The sequence below is a fragment of the Mustela nivalis genome, assembly GCF_964662115.1.
Source record: "Mustela nivalis genome assembly, chromosome: 1".
NCBI classification, from domain to species: Eukaryota; Metazoa; Chordata; class Mammalia; order Carnivora; family Mustelidae; genus Mustela; species Mustela nivalis.
In genome coordinates, this window is record NC_139020.1 from 115,560,626 (window position 1) to 115,577,407 (window position 16,782).

A 16,782-nucleotide genomic window follows, 5' to 3' on the forward strand; every position below is an offset into this window, starting at 1 on the left:
TTCAGGGGCTCTTCAGAAAATAGCAGCCATGAAAACTTTTTAAAAAATCTATTTATTTGATAGAGAGATACAGCGAGAGAGGGAACACAGCAGGGGGAGTGGGAGAGGGAGAGGGAGGAGCAGGCTTCCTGCAGAGGAGGGAGCCTGATGCAGGGCTCAATCCCAGGACCCTGGGATCAGGACCCGAGCCGAAGGCAGACGCTTAACTGACTGAGCCACTCAGGTGCCCCCAGCTATGAAAACTTTTGAAACATTTTTAAAAAACCAATCTCCCATTTAACTTAGGCTTATGTAGTAATTCTATCTAATAGATACTATTATATCACATATCACAATATTTATTATACTTCATATTAATTATAAGATATTGGAGCCTACATTTGAACTCCCAGCAGAGTCAGGTGGCATCTAGGGCCTGCAGGCTTTCTATGAGATGGTCTAGTATCAGAATTAAAAGAAATGCTTTAAATCATAAGCATCCTTCCAGAAAAGTATCCTTCCACAGGTACTTCCACAAGGACCTGCTTTGTCCTTGCCTTTGCATATTATTTTTTTAGCAGATTGATTCTGTACCACTGGTTTTGGCTCTCCAAACCTCATTCTTTCAAGCAGGCTCCTTTTCCCCAGCCACTAAACCATAGTTCTTGAAGAACTTACCGGCTTGCATGATCATTGCATAAAATAAGCTAATCTGTATAAGATTAACATCAACTCCCCTGATGTAGCCAAGCTGACCCTCTCCCAGTTTACCAGGAGCCAGATGGAGACACTAGCCTCCTGAGCCCTATAGCTGGCCCCCCCAACCTATTTCCCTTCTGCACAAATTATACCATAACCCCCTCAAAGAGCTGACCCTGCCCCCCGAACAACCCCAGGCTCTTGCTCCAAACAACTCTTTGACTCTTTTTCTGTGTCCACCTTCCCCAGAGATAGGGGTCGGGGGAGGAAACATTGACGTTTGTCGAGAACTTTCTATGTGTTAAACTCATAGAAATTATTACTATTCCCATTGTGCAGATGGGGAAACTGAGGTTCAGCTGGGAAACAGCTAGTCTATGGTGATTCCAAAGCCCCTGTTCTTTTTTTTTTTAATATTTTATTTATTTATTTGACAGACAGAGATCACAAGTAGGCAGAGAGGCATGCAGAGAGAGAGGAGGAAGCAGGCTCCCTGTTGAGCAGAGAGCCCGATGTGGGGCTCAAACCCAGGAGCCTGGGATCATGACCTGAGCTGAAGTCAGAGGCTTTAACCCACTGAGCCACCCAGGTGCCCCAAAAGCCCCTGTTCTTTCCCGTGGAGCACTCACTCGGTCTTCTGGGGCTTGACCATAGTCCCTCTCACAACCCCCTTCCTTGGAAGGAAAGCCAGCTTGTGACCCCTCTTGCAGGTTCGCCCCGTGGGACCTGGGATCTCACTGGCTAACACAGTCTCTAGACCCCAGAACCTCATGCTCATCTCAGAGCAAACCTCATCTTACAGTACTGCACCCCCACCTGCGACATGGGACACAGGCTTAGGGATCACTATCCTCCTGCCTCCTCCCCTCACCTGAGCCCCAGCTCTCCAGGGCTCCAAGAAGTGTGGGCGGCAAATGAGGGTTGGGGGAGACAACATTCTAGGCGCACCTGAAGAAGTAATGTCAAGAGGGCAGATCAAGGTGAGAAGTCACTTTTTTCCCATGAAGGGAGAGTCTGGGATTGTGTGAGGAAAAGGGGGAAACGCTCAGGCTGTTCCCCACCCTTGGGGAGCAGGGAGGCGTCTGGTGTGGGGGGTGGGGAGTTGGCGGCCATACCAACTGTGGGATTCCCCAGGGGACAGGGTAAGTTTCATTTATGTTTTTTACTGTCCTGTCTCTCTCCCCTCGCCTACCCTTACTCTCCTCTCCGGATTCAGAAGGAAACCAGAAGTCTGAGGCCTTCACTCGGCTATCGTCAGTCCACCTTTGAAAGAGCGGGTTGAAATCATGGAGCACAGGCAGGGGTGGTCAGCTTCAGCTGGGCCCTGCCCTTGTTGTCTCCACCACTTCCTTCCAGCCCTCCTGGGCACTGGGGGGTGGGCTCAGAACAGCCATAAGGAGGCAGTGTTGGGAGCTCCTGGGTCTGCTGCCTGCCCAGCCTCCTACTACTCATGGGAAGTTTGATCAAGGGATCAAGTACGAACATTTCCTTTGGTCACCCAGACTGGCTTGCTAGTTCAGCGGTGACAGAGGCAAGTGTTTGGGACTTCCAGAACCAGCGCAGGGTGACGGGGCCCACCTGCTCGGCCTCCCTGTAGAGGTCCTTCATTGTAATGACTCATACATTTACCCTCCCCAAACCTTCTTCAGAGGTTATGCTGGGTTGGATTAGTGTCCTCGTAAGATTCATGTCACCAAGAATCTCACTGTGACCTTATCTGGAGACTGACTTTTTTTTTTTTTTAAGATTTTATTTATTTTTGTGAGAGAGAGAAGGTACACGAGCATGGGGGAGGGGCTGAGGAAGAAGCAGACTCCCGACTGAGAGGGGAACCCAACACGGGGCTCCATCCCAGGACCCCAGGATCACAACCTGAGCCAAAAGGAGATGCTCAGCAGAATGAGCCACCTAGGCAGCCCTGGAGATGGTGTCTTCGCAGATATAATGAGTTACGATAAATGGAGAACATACTGGCTGAGCGTGGGCACTACTATTCCAGTGACTCATGTCCTTACAAGAAGAATGAGCAGACACAGACACATAGGGGTGAAGACAGTTGTTTGAGGGGGGAAGCTGCCAGCCAAGGAAAACCAGAGCTGCCAGTGACCCCCAGTTAGAAGAGGCGAGGAGAATCCCCTGGAGACTTTGGAAAAGCATGTTCCTATCAGTGCCTTGACTGAGGACTTCTAGCTTTCAGAACTGTGAGAGAATACACTCCTGTCGCTTTCAGGTACCCAGTCTGTCGTGCCTTGTTATGGGAGTCCTAGGAAACTGATACTCAGATGCTCTCAGATTGCTGTCCGTGAGCTTTCTCCATTGCCTCATGAACCCCCGGAGCTCAGGGCCATGAACCCAGAGGGCCTGTCACTACACACCCCTCTGCCCACATCTAGATCTTTCTAGACTGTGGCCCTGTGAAGGCAGGCGCTGTGGTCTGTTCATCCCAGCATCCCCCGTGTCAGACACAGTGCCTGGCACATAGGCTCACAGATGAACTCGGCTGCCAGAGTGCCAGGCTAACAGTCCATTGGAGTTCTGTTGCCTCCATTGTACACTGGGGAGCGGGGCTTGCTGGGGCTCCCTGGCCCTGCTCCTCTTAGCTCCCCTTGGCCTTCCCTGCCAGCTGGTTCCTTTCTTTAGGGGAGCACTGGCCTCATTCAGCTAGAATTTTTGCAGGACCATTCCCACCTTCTTCTGCTCTAACCCCCTGGCTTAGTACCAACCTCCCTCCCCCCACCCCCAACACACATTTCTCTTTCCAATTCATCCTGAATCACTTTCTCTAGACTATTTTCCTGGGCTATGTATCAAGCCTCAGGTATTCAAATGAGAAGACTGGCAATCGGTCATGGATCATGGCTGGGAAACCACCCATGAAGGCATCCTTAAGGGACTCTACCTGTTCCTCAACCCATCTGTAGTCCTTAATCCACCTGTCATTCTAAGCTTACCAGAGTATTTGTCTTGTTTTGTTGGTTTCACCTCTACCATTAGACTGGTAGCATTAGAGACTTCATGTACCCCAAGTGTCTAAGAATACACCCCACATCCTGTAGACACAGCTAATTAATGCTAATTGACTTCCTGCTCTAGAAGGAAGGTCAGAGCAGTCTAGAAAAACACACAAGGCCTGATTCTAGCTTAAGGAAATGAGCTTAAATATGCAAGGAGCTTTAGGTACAAGACTCTCAACTCTTCATTACTTGTAGTAAGGACGACTGTAAATAACCGTGTCCAACATAATTAAATAAGATATGGTAGCAGTCTAGTCAATGAAATTTTATGAAAACTATATGAATGAAGTGTTTATAGTGACAGGAAGAAATACTTGGGTTTAAAGTTACATGGTAGGGGGCGCCTGGGTGGCTCAGTTGGTTGGACGACTGCCTTCAGCTCAGGTCATGATCCTGGAGTCCCAGGATCGAGTCCCACATCGGGCTCCCAGCTCCATGGGGAGTCTGCTTCTCCCTCTGACCTCCTTGCTCATGTTCTCTCTCACTGTCTCTCTCTCAAATAAATAAATAAAATCTTAAAAAAAAAAAAAAGTTACATGGTAGGGGCGCCTGGGTGGCTCAGTTGGTTAAGTATCTGCCTTTGGTTCAGGTCATGATCCTGGGATCGAGCCCCATGTCAGGTTCCCTTCTTAGCGGGAAGCCTGCTTCTTCCTCTCCCTCCTCTCCTGCTTGTGGTCCCTCTCTCTCTGTCAAATAAATAAATCAAATCTTTAAAGTTATACGGCAAAGTCGGAATCCGAATTTTATCTATGACAGGATAGGTTAAAACTATGTATATGAGCTATTCATGGGGAAGAGTCTAGAAAACTATCAATGTGCGAGGTTTTTCTTGGTGGTGAATCATTGGTGATGGTTTTCTTTTCTTTCTACTTTAAAATATTTTCCATAGTTGCTATAATGGGCATGTATTACTTTTATAGTGGGAAAAAAAAAACTAGTAAGCCTTATTATTTTTTTTTATTTTTTTTTTAAAGATTTTATTTATTTATTTGACAGAGAGAGATCACAAGTAGGCAGAGAGACAGGCAGAGAGAGAGAGGAGGAAGCAGGCTCCCTGCTGAGCAGAGAGCCCGATGCGGGACTCGATCCCAGGACCTGAGATCACGACCTGAGCCGAAGGCAGCGGCTTAACCCACTGAGCCACCCAGGCGCCCTAGTAAGCCTTATTTTAAAAGACTACTTTAGGCCTGGTCTGGATTCTGTCAGCGTGGAGTTGGAGATGTCTGTTTGTTGGCTGTCCAGGCTGAGGAGATGGTCTGCCATCATTCAGTCACCATAATGACAACATGTACTGAGGGCTGTCTGTAAACCTGGGTTTACACTAAGGGCAGGGGTTCCAGTGAGGGGCCAGGAATGTTTGAGAACAACAGAATAAACATGGCAGGCAGGACAGCAATGTGGAATGAACCCTGGAGACATGGGGCTAATGCCCATATCTGCCGTTCACTGACTCCGTGAACTCAGACCCTCTCTCTGGGCTTGCAGAACGGGGAGTGCGACTGACTACACGATGGCCAAGTTCTCTTCCAGTTCCAAAGTTATGTTGAGTTTTCTTTCAGAATTTAGAAAGGGGAACCTAACCGTAGGACACAGAGAGCAAATCTGAGCCCCTGGGGGTGCGCGTTTGATTTAGCCCTGAGGCTAGCTTCATGGCCCCCCCGTTTCCTTCTCTTTAAATTTGAGTGAATGGGTAAATAGAGAATTCTGGGCCTCAAGTCAGTGCTTCCCTTCTGCCTCTTCGTACATACTTTGGATGGCTCCTCCTTCACCGGGACCCCAGGAAGGAAGGTGCTCTTTGGTAAACATTATGCCCTCCTCTGCCTCAGAAGGAAAATGAGAAGGGAAATGAGCTAATTGGTGTGAAAAGGCTCGGCACTTTTAAAGACATGGGCTGAGAAATCCAATCGTGGGAGTATGATGGGGGCATTTATGGGTCCCAAGCCCCTGGACCCCTGCTTTCAAGAGGGTCTGGAAGCCAAAGCCTGGGAAGTAGAGTTTCCTCGTCATCACCTCGGTGACCTCTGTAGTGACCCAACACCCATTAGAGGAGTCCCGCAGGAGGGGTGGAAAGGGTAGGACCTGCCCCACTGCATTGCTCAGAAGAACGTGAGGTAGGCTTGAAAGCTGGGGTGCCCCAGGAAGGGGCTAGCAGCTGGAACCTGTCCACTCGCCTCACCCCGTGCAGCTGGGACAACTGTCCTTTCCGAAAGGCATGTTTCCATGTCTGCCTGGGGGACTGAACAAACGGTTCGGCACTGAGTAAGCCCTGAGCCCGTGTTCGATCCCTTCTTTCACTAGGGAGGCAGGCCGCCCCAGGCTGGAGCTATAGCTTTGTGACTTCCTGTGTGCTCTGCGTCAGGTGTGATCAGGGGCACGAACATTCTCCAGTTTCACCTGATCGCCCAACCTGGACCATGACTCAGTGATGACAGGAGGACGCACCTCTTCCTGAACCTGGGTCCCCACCCATGTGAGATAGGGGCTGATACGTACCTCACAGGGTAATGGGGTCATACATGGGGACTGACACTCTTTTTGTTCAGGACTTCATAAGTCAGATTTAATAAATATCTGACTTTCTGCCCCATCTCAGTCCAGGTGCAATTAGTCTGATCAGAAGGAACTTTATTAGCAGCATGAGGGTCTATTAGGGCATATATTATAAGGGTGTAAGCAATTTTAGCACCCCCCCCCCAAAAAAAACCTAGGACCTCCCACTCTGATTGGCTTAGAGAAATCTCCTTTTCGGATCTTGACTTCACTGCCCAGAACCCAAGCCAAGGCTGTATCTTCTTTCTTCCATGTGAAGATCTTATTCTTGCTCCAATTTACTTATACCCCAAATCCAGACTGAGGTCTCTAGGTGCCCCCGTAAAATATCAGCTTAAAGTTGGTTTCGACAGGACACCTGGGTGGGTCAGTTGGTTAAGCATCTGCCTTCAGCTCAGGTCATGGTCCCCGGGGCCTGGGATCAAGCCCCGTAATCAGGCTCTCTGCTCAATGGGGAGTCTGCTTCTCCCTCTGCCTCTACCCCTGGCTTGTGTTCTCCCTCTCAATCGCAAATAAATAAATAAAATCTTTAAAAAAAATAATAAAGTTAGTTTCAGGTTCCTCAGTGAGTAAACCCTGTGGTCTGCAGCCCAGGAGGTCTCCACCAGACAGGATGGAGAGAATCCACTCATTGCCTCCCCTCTTACCCATCCATCTGTGTCCCCATCAGATGCCCTGGGAGGGGAGAAGGAAAGACAGACAGAGGCATTTGTTGCAGAGACAGCTCCGGAAAAAGGGCAGGTTGGGAAGGAGCCAGGCAGAAAGACTCTTTCTTGAGCTGAAATCAAGATTCAGAGGCTAACCAGGAGGAGAACCAGAGGTAGCCAGGGTAAAAAATGAATGAGATGTGCACACGCCAATGTCTCAAACCCTACGCAGACATAGCAAAGACCCTGGCATGCAGATAGATGGGCCTGGAAATTCTCTTCCAAATTCCTCCTTGTCCCCCAGCTGCCCTCATTTGTTTCTGCCTTTAGGGATAATGTTAGGATGGAATGAAGAGCCAAGTACCTTTTCCATGTGTCCTAACATTTCTAAAGCACTTTAACATGTATGAGCTCACAACCTTTGAAGTGGGTGTACTGGACAAAGATTCTTGGCTTGATTAGATCTTAAGCTCCTGAAACTTCTAGGCCATCTATGCACTTCCTTGTAAAATCCAGTTTTAGCAAGAACGCTGCTAATTCAGTTCAGCAAGGGTGCTCCTTCCTCAATATCCAATTCCCTCAATGTCTGATCTGGTTCCTCATCCTCCGCTGCCCCCAGGAGATGTCTGACTGCCTGGCCTGTCTTCAGCAAGAGCCCAGTTAGGTTGGTTTAGCCAGAACCCCACTTACCCTGATGTTTTCTCTTCCCGGTTTTCCATCCACTGACCCCCTTCTGTGCCCTGCTCCTTGGCTGTAATTTCCCACTTGTCCATGCTGTATCTGGAGTTGAGCCTGGCTCTATCCTGAAGTTCTTGCCCCTGCTCTAAGAGTCCTGAATAAAATCTGCTTTACTGCTTTAACTACTGTCTAGCTCTCTTTGACATGTTACCCCTGTTTCACAGATGAGGAAAACATGGTTCAGGAGGCCGTGGTTTACCTTAGGTGGCAGAGCTGGGCTTCAAGCCCAGGCGTCCTAATGCCCAGTGGAACCTTGGCCACCACATGGCCTCCAAAGAACATTCTGTGGCTCTGATCTTCCCTGCATCGGAAGGTGGGAGGTTATCTGGGAGGTCAGGTCAGAGATATGTCCAACTCTTACTTTGGTCTAACCTGTAATGCTTTTTTCTACCCTGTAGATGGACAGTGTAGTTCAGAGAGCATCACCAAACAAAACACCCAGCAAGTTAATGGGAAAACTTGTGGGCAAGACCTAGCCCAGAAAAGTGATGAAAAAGGCCAAGTTGGGCCCTGGTGTTTACGAAAATTCTCTTCAAAGCTATCCTCCTCCTAGTCTGTCTAGGTATTCTCTCCCCGAAATCCCCCTTTACCTTTATGAGTTTTCTGCTCCCAGGAGAGAATGGGATCAACTCATCCATACAGTGGTAGAAGACTGAGGGGGGTGACCAGGCTACTTTTCGGCAGGATCCACATTATAACTGGAAGGTCTGGCCTTTGTGCTCTGGCTGTAATTGAACTTCTAGCTTCAGCAGGCAAGAAGTCAACGGGGTGGTGAGGCCTTCATGGTCCTCTGAAGTGGCATTATGGCATTGGCCATCTACTCTTCTTGGGATATGGCTCACTCTGCCTGGGGATGGGGACAGGCTCATTCTTTGTCCTGGCCTTTGCGATGTCTGTGAGCCCGAGGTCCCTGCTTTGGGACCCATCACTCCATACATCCCCCACACTCAGGGAACCAGGTCCTGAGGAACCAGAAGCCCACGTTCATGCTGTGGCCAGGGGTGGGGGAAGAACTGCACTGTTTTCTTTTGTGGAGTACACAAACTATCTTCCCGTCAGAACTGGGCTCAGCACACCCTGTCTGGGGTTCCTGCCCCTTCTTGGTGTGGACAAGTCCTAATAAATAAAAATGGGGTGACCTGAGTCCTAAGACATCCGGGAGAAGCTTACAGTTTCTTATGGGGTCACTATGACTTCTCCCCAGGTTCTACCCTCAACACTACTACCCATCCCAGATCCCTGAAGCCACTTTCCCAGGTTGCCTTGGGTTCTCTGGACTTTGGCTCTGTGCTCCCTTCTCTGCAAAGAAGACACCCACCATTGAGGAGAGTCTACCATGCGCCTGGTGCTGAGCAGATATTCTGAGCCCAACACCCCTTTCCAAAAGTTGCACACAGGATCCTTCCTTCCTTCCTTCCTTCTCTCTTTCTTTCTTTCTTTCTTTCTTTCTTTCTTTCCTGATTTTATATATTTATTTATTTGAGAGAGAGAGAGAGAGAGAGAGAGCAAGTGTGGGGGAGCCTAGGGGGAGGGAGAGAGAGAGGGAAAGAATCTCAAGCAGACTCTGTGCTGATCAGGCACAGGGTTCAAAGTGGGGCTTGATGTCGGACTTGATCTCATGACCTTGAGATCATAACCTGAGCTGAAATGCAGGGTCAGAGGCTAATTGTCAGAGGCACCTAGGTGCCCTATATACAGGATATTTCTGACTCCTACCTCTCACCCCACTGTTCCCCCCTCTCCCTGTATTTCTTAGGGGCTTCTTAAATCTCCCTCTCCTCCCATTCATGCATCCCCAAACTCCCTCCCTCTTGGTCCCTTTGTTCTCCATTCTCCCCTCCCCTGTCTCCTGAAACCACCCAGCTGCCTTCCATGGTGGCTGTCCAGAGCTCTGGCAGGACAGGGAAGCCCATGATTCCAGGCACAACAGTGAGCTGTGAATTATTTCTTTGGTTTGGGAATGAGTGGGAATGGCCCACTCGTTCCCAATGCACCCTGGCTTCTTGACCCCCACATCCCCCTTCCATCCCTCCCCCTAACTGGCTCAGGCTGACCACGGCAGAGCAATAGGTGTATCAGTATTTTCTTTTTTTTCCTGGTGGGGGAAAGAGGTGGAGATTGAGGAAAGAAAGGACGGGGCAAGGATGATTGGCATGGCGCCCCGCCTTCTTTTGTCCTACTCCCTCGGTTCTCTGGCCCCTCAGGGAAATACACCTGTCTCAGGCCAGCAGCCGGTGGGGACAAGTTCACCTCTCTTCCTCACACTGCAGCTTCTGTGCCGGGGAGCTTCCCCGGGGGAGCCTGAGGGACTCTTTCCGGAGCCATGAGGGGGGCCCGATGGAGAAGGGTCCCCTGGGTGTTCCTGAGCTGCTTATGTTTCTGCCTCCTTTGGCCAATGATCCTGGGTAAGTGATGCACCTGGGGCATGGAAAGGCTGAATTCAGGGAGCTGGGGCTGTCATGGAGAGAGGGTGAGAGAGGTGGGGGGAAAGAAGGGGGGAGAGGGAGACAAGGAAGAAGGGAGAGGGACGAGAGAGAAGGGATGGGGCAAGGTGGGGGAAGAGGTGGGAGAACACTGGAGAGAGAAGAGGAGACAGAGACAGTGCAAAGCAGAGAGGTGTGTAGCACATGGAGGGGAAACAGGGCTTTATTTTATGGGGAGAAAGAGACAGTCGGTGAAACTGTAGAAAGATGGAGAGAGAGTTGAGGAGAGAGGCTGATGGTTAAAACAGAAAAGCTGGGTGACAGGACCTGAGGGAAAACTGGCATAAAGATGCAGAGTCAGAGGAAAAGACAGGTGAGAAACAGATGCATCAAAGCAAGCCAGGGAGCAGGTGGGGGTGGGGAGTGGGGGATGGGGGAAGGGGAAAACCAGAGGAGACACGCAGACCTGAAAGGAAGGGGCTGAGGAAGAGGACAGGCAGACTGGCTTAGAAACAGGAGAGGACCAGAGGGCACCCCAGGTGCCTGGCTATTGGCTTCTTGCCTCTGACCTGGGACTGAAAAGACTCCTCTTGGGCTAATGCCCTCGGGGCCAGGATCATAGGCCTGGTGTTGATCTTGGCCTTCCCCACACACCCCCACTTCCCTTCTCTGAATGGAACCGGTGTGGGGGGCGGAAGCAAGGTCTGTTGGGGAAGTCCGCTTGACATCCCGCAGTCCTCCGCCTTCCAAGCTGCCCCTCTCTGGCTCCAGGACCAGGTTTCATTCTGTGTTTCCAGGTGTCTGTGTCTTCCGAGGGGATCTGGGGGCCAGGAAAGGATTGAGGGGTCAGAATCCCAAACCAAAGAAATAATTCACAGCTCTTTCCCCTCTTTGACAGGCCTGGGGCAGCTTTCAGGCAAGGGATCATTTCTTGGGAGGAGGTCAGAAGGAATTTACTCTCTTAAGGTAGTAAGAGACCCAGAACTAGGAAGTGGAATGTTCTGCCTTCCTTGAAATGTGTAAGGGTTTGGCTAAGAGCAAATGAAACAACTACCATCTCCCCAGTGGTCCAACCCTCCCACTGCACACACCCTCCTCCCCTCCACCCAACCTACCCATCACGTGGTAAGGAAACGGAGGCCAGAGGGAGCCTCCAGAGCCTCTGGTGGCCAGCCACTTAGGAGCAAAAGAGAGGGCTGTGGAAGAAGGAGTGTCTGTGGGAGTTATGACGGTGCAAATGGGGAGCAGGTGACTTGAATTTCGGGGACCCGGGGCCCAGTCTTGGCTTTGGCACTAACAGATCTGGTCACTATGTCCAGGTCCTGTTGTCTTCTCTCTCTCTCCCGGCCTTGGTTCCCCTATATAAAAAGTGGGGTGGTGGACGGCATGACTCTGGATTCCCACGTTCTTAAGTTTTGATATTCTGTGACATAAAGTCAACAGAAATGGGTTCATTACCAACTCTGCTCTTCGCCCTGCCTTAGGGTTCTCTTGCTCAGGAGGAGTCAGGGAGTTGGTAGGAGAAGAGCCCAGAGGGCAAGAACTGGGGTGCGGGTGGCCAGGAAAAGCCATGGGGAGCCCTGGGGTATGAACAAGAGAAGGAACAAAGGACCATGAAGGGGAGGGCCTGGAAGAAGTACAGTGATGTCCTAGAGTGCTGGGGCCCGTGCACTGTTGAGGGGACAAGATGGAGACTGGCCTGGAAAGGAGGTGGGTGGGGGGGGTGGGAAGTGCTGCCCCAAGCATCTGACTGAGCATTTGGAGAACATGGAGGGAAAGAGAGTCTCCACAGGACAGGTAGTTAACCCCCATCATGTGCCCCAGGGAGCTTCTGGGTGAGCAGAAACTGGTCGGTCCCACTCCCTTGGATCACTGAGGGTGACCCATCTGGCAGAATCTGGGTCTGTTTCCATGCTTGCTGCAGGCACCCTCACCCAGGCAGAGCCCCTGCGCCGCTGGAGGGAAAGCCCTGGGGTTCCCATGAAGATGCTGCAGTGGTAAGGGCTTTCTTAGGGAAAGGCTCTGGCTGTCAAAAGTCAACGGGGCAAAGGAAGGTGCACAGAGGTGGGCTGGACCGAGATCCAATGGAAGTCAGAGGTAACCAGTGGCTTCAGGCGAGAATGACTCAGAAAGAAGCCTGGGACCCCTGATTCCACACCCCATGGCAAGGAAACTGGGTCAAAATCAAACCCAGTCTCCAATCCTATCAGTGTCCCTGTAACGGAGGGACTGCTGCCTTGCCCAGGGCCACCACTGGGAGGTTGCAGACTGCTACAAGTGCAGGCCAGAGGAGACCGCATCACAGAGGGCCCCATGGGGCTGGGTCTCCTGCTGTCCCTCTCTCAGAGGACCTCCAGTCTGTCTGGGGGAGGCCTACCGAGCTTGCCACCAAGGCCACAGGGCATCTTCCCCCACCCTCACACTCCACCCCAGGAGACTGTCACTACGCTTGGGGACACCAAGGAGAGAGCCCTGAACAAGAGGTCCTAATAAGAAAACAGGTCAAATTTACCTGGTGGCTCAGCCAAATGTACAGCAAAGAGCAGAAACTTCAAGTCAGAAAACCTTGAGTGAGTGTTGCCTCCTAGCCATCCCCGGGGACATGAGAAGAGTCCCTTTAGTTTGGTGTCTTTATTAGCAGAATGAGTTAAATGCCAAGCAACTGTTTCATAGGGTTGTGGTGAGCATAAAATGACATCATCTCTGGTGTAAAGTAGAAGAACCATAAAATCTTGTTTGAGAGAAGGGACTGCTCCCTTTTAGAGCTGGGGAGATTGGGGGTGGGGAGGGTGAAGCCAGGAATGGAACGGACATATCTACGGACAAAGGTGTGTACATTCATGCAGACATTCTCGAACCTCCAAAAGGCCACCCTTGTCCTTCCTGTGGGCTTGCAAGGGCTGGCTTGGCTTATTTAGAATGTGGCTTCTGGCCTGAGCTGCCCCTGAAGGCTGGCTCTGCTGTCGGGCAGCTCCCCCGCACCTACTCATAGAGCTGAGCCCATGGCTTCTCGGGGCGTTGCCCAGTGATCTCCTCCCCACCCTTGATTTCTGGGCTCAACTCTGGAGGCTGAGGCTGTCCTGGCAGTGTCTGACCGGAGAGTGATTTATGTCTTCGTGACCAGGAGAGGCCAAGAAGCAGTTGCATTTTAATGTGCTCCAACAAGTGCTTTTGCTGTCTATCCCCTGGTTTCGTGGCACTCCGGAATGCCAGCATCCTGAAATGCTTCAGATAGGTGCCTCCTGCCGCTCTTGGGGCCACTTCTTTGAAGGGCAAGATGGAAGACTTTATAGGCGTCTGTCCTCTTTCTTCCATATGTCCTCCTAGAATGCTCGTCTCTGCTTCCACCGAGCTGAATTCATGGCAAGCAGACCCTTAGTTGTCACCGTATACCTGTTCCCCAGCATAGCACTGAGATGTGGAGCCGAAACGAAGTCACCTTGTGCCCCAGGGAGCTTCTGGCACTTTGTAGAGGTGCAAATGCTCAGCATCTTCCTTGAGACCCTGAAGAGGCCCCAGGAACTGGGTGTGTGTGCTTGTGCCCGAGGCCTCCACCATCACGGTGCTGCTCCAACGGAGGGTGCTGGGTGCTGGCTTCCGCTGCAGGCAGCTCGGTGTGCGTTTTTAAGGTCTGCACAGACAATTACTCTCCTCGTAAATGCCCCCAACTACAATAGCAACTTGAGTCCCAAAAGGCCTGTTGGCGATGGGCTTTGAGCTTGGACTTCTTCATTCACTTGTTGAACCTCTACTCATGCCAAGCGCTCTAGATACAAAGACGAATAAGTCGCGTGTGCTTCCTGCCTCCAAAGTTTTTAAAGGTCACACAGCCAGTAAGTAGGGCAGGTGGGACTAGAATCCAAATTTCCTGACTCCTCCTCGCTTCGTGGGTTTGCACTTCATAATGAAACATTTTACAGAGGAATCTCCAGCCCAGCCCAGCCCACCAAAGAGGACAAACAGAAGCACTCACAACCCCTGCTGAGATATTCATTCGTTCGTTCATTTGTTCATCTGTTCATACATGGGCTAATTAGGCTATTTAAGGAGTGCCTGACATTGTTCTAGGGCAGAACTGTGTGTACACTGTGAGAGATGGAACAGACAGGGCCCAACCTCCTGGACCGAAGATCTAGTATGCAGAAAGAAAGAAAATAGTTACAGAAAAATTCCCAACCACAACTGTGGTATTAGTTGAACGAATGTTCTGATGAAAGCAAAGTAGGGAGACTTCATTTAGATTAGTTAAGTCCAGGAAGGCCTCTCTGACCAAGGGCTGCCCTCTGAGCTGAGACAAGAAGGCAGAGTATTAAGTCAGGGGAGGCAGTGGTGGGAATGAGCACAAGCCAGGCAGGGCAAGACGGGCAGAGGCAGGAAAGAACTTGACTGGGAAGGACTTGAAAGAGGTAGGCCCAGTCTAGATCACACAGGGCCTACTAAACTGTGGAATGGCTTATGGTTTTAAGGAACTAGAAGGGGCAGAGAGTGAGAGGTTTCAGGTAGAGGAGTGACATAGTCAGATTTGAATTTTGGAGTGATTCCTTGATACAGTGGAAGAAAATGGATTGGAAGTGGCCAAGGGTGAAATGGGAGACCGGTTAGCTTCTGGCTGTAGGAGTCCAGGAAGAAGACACTATGGCTGGCCCGACGGTAGCTTAGGAGATCAGAGAAGGGAACGGAAAAGTGAGAACAACAACAGGTTACAAGGGCAGCTGCCTTCACCGGGATCCCAGACGTTTGTAATGACCAAGGTAACAGGCAGAACTAAGTGCCATTTATTGAACTGAAGTACTGAGCTAAGCACTTCACGTGCAGCACACGCACTGGTGTTACTGTTATCTACCACCATCCCACTCTAGCTGCTAAGGACCTCGAGCCTCAGAGAGGTCAAGTAACTTGTCCAACTCACACAGTGAATGTTGGTCACTTTGACTCTAGAACCCATGCTTTTAGCCACTCCGTGGCCATGTCAGATTCTGCTGTTCATTGTTCCTGTCAGGCTCAGAAAGGACCTAGTTAGGGGGGGTCAGAAGCAGCATGACTGTGAGGAATCACAGCTAAAACAACCAAGCAACCACTAAATCACAGTAGTGACTACAGTCTTGCTTTCTTGCTTCATATCTTTCTTCCCTAGTCAGAGACCAGCCAACTGTGTGCTGACGGAACTGAGGTATTGAAAAAGCCTCTTTCATAATTAGCTTCTTCAAACATCTCCTTCCTTTTCCTCATTAGTAAACAGAGCCACCTCCTTTAAGCTGATCTCAAACATTTAGGTCAGAAGCACTGTGAAAAAAAATTTAGACTGCCCTTCACAGTTGGCTCCAAGGCAAGAACTTTGTCTTTCTTTTCCAACTATACCCACTGAAGTCACAGCAGTTTGTGACTAGTGGATATGCCTATCCACTAGGTGTTTCTTCACCTTGCAGACTATCACAGGTCATTTGACTGAACCTCTCCAGCATTTGGCAGCAGCACCAACGTTACCCTGGTGAAAACCCCAGAAGCTCCAGAACCTAGTCAAGAAATGTCAAAATCCAGCTTCCACCACCTGTTCATAAGCTCCAACCTTCTTTTCCTCACCCCTTCCTCTCCTCAGAAGTTTGATCTCTAGCCTCCACCCTTTGGTTTTGGAACTCATCTCTCCCTGGCTCCCATCTGAGGCAGGCACACCCTCCTAGCCTACGGCTGCCTTCAGGAGTTTGGCTACCTTCTGCTGTAGTGGTCGTCATACTTCCCAGGCAGCAGCCATCAAGTTGGCCTCCTTCTGGCCCCCAGGCCGCTGCCACAGTGACAGGAGAAACAGGTGCAACCTCACACTCTCTCCAAAGCTCAGCTGAAGGAACCAAAGACCAAGGGATGGGGCCACATGTATTTGTTTATTCAACAGACATCCATGAAGAGATCCTTGTATGCCAGCCGCCATTCTAGGAGCTGAAGATATCTCAAGATCAGTAATCCCAAGGACATTCCAAGTTAGCGACTTTCCTCATCTTGAATTCTAAGAACAATGGAGGAAAAATACCCAATGGTCACAGTTCCTGTTTCTTCTAAGATGAAAGTAGAAACACAAACCACAGCTACCACCTCCATTGTTACCTGTCAGACCCTACAGCTGTGGCTCCAATAGCCATTGTAGCTATCATCTTCTGGGAACTCTCCTGCTCCCAAACTCTGACCACAGAAGGGCGGCATCCTGAAATCACCCACAGCCCAGGAACAGCTCAGAAATCTCATTCCTTGGTCAAGAATTTCTGAGGGAATGGCAGTCTTCAATCCTGAGAAGCACCGACTCAGCTGTGTGTGAGCAACTGTTTCTATAACCTAGCTCTTCTTCTGTGAGAGGGGCTGAAGTAGCACCCAGAGCCCAGTTACCAACTATTAGGGTGAGAGCTGTGCCGATTCTGAGGCTGACACACACACAGATTGCCCTTGGCTCCCAAATAGGGAGGCCAGAGAGGTAGTCCTGCCATCCTCTGCCAACTTCTATATAACTTCGAGGGCACCTGCTTCCCATCCATGAGTCCATTTTCTCTGCATGGCTATCTTCACAGGTGGGTGCTTCCTTAGCTCTCTGCTGCCCCAGGCACAGCCTGGCAAAGAGCCCCACCAATCAGGAAATAGCATCAGAAAAGTAAAACTTTGTGGTGATTTGGCTCATGGGTTCCTCACCTCTAATTCCAGGAATAACTCAAGACAAACAGACCAGGCACTAAAAATAAACCTCTGCCCACA

General features: G+C 50.4%; 2 protein-coding genes across 2 annotated transcripts in view; one reads left to right on the forward strand and one right to left on the reverse strand.

Annotated features, from left to right (window-relative positions):
• MUC20 (mucin 20, cell surface associated) overlaps window positions 1-16,782 on the reverse strand; it is a 167,972-nt gene that overhangs the window by 71,054 nt on the left and 80,136 nt on the right. The gene's annotated exons all lie outside the window — the stretch shown is intronic.
• MUC4 (mucin 4, cell surface associated) overlaps window positions 9,882-16,782 on the forward strand; it is a 68,881-nt gene continuing 61,980 nt past the window's right edge. The window contains exon 1 of the mRNA XM_082700767.1: window positions 9,882-10,032. Coding sequence (XP_082556893.1) covers window positions 9,951-10,032 — 82 coding nt within the window. The 5' untranslated portion in view covers window positions 9,882-9,950. The remainder of the gene's footprint in view (window positions 10,033-16,782) is intronic.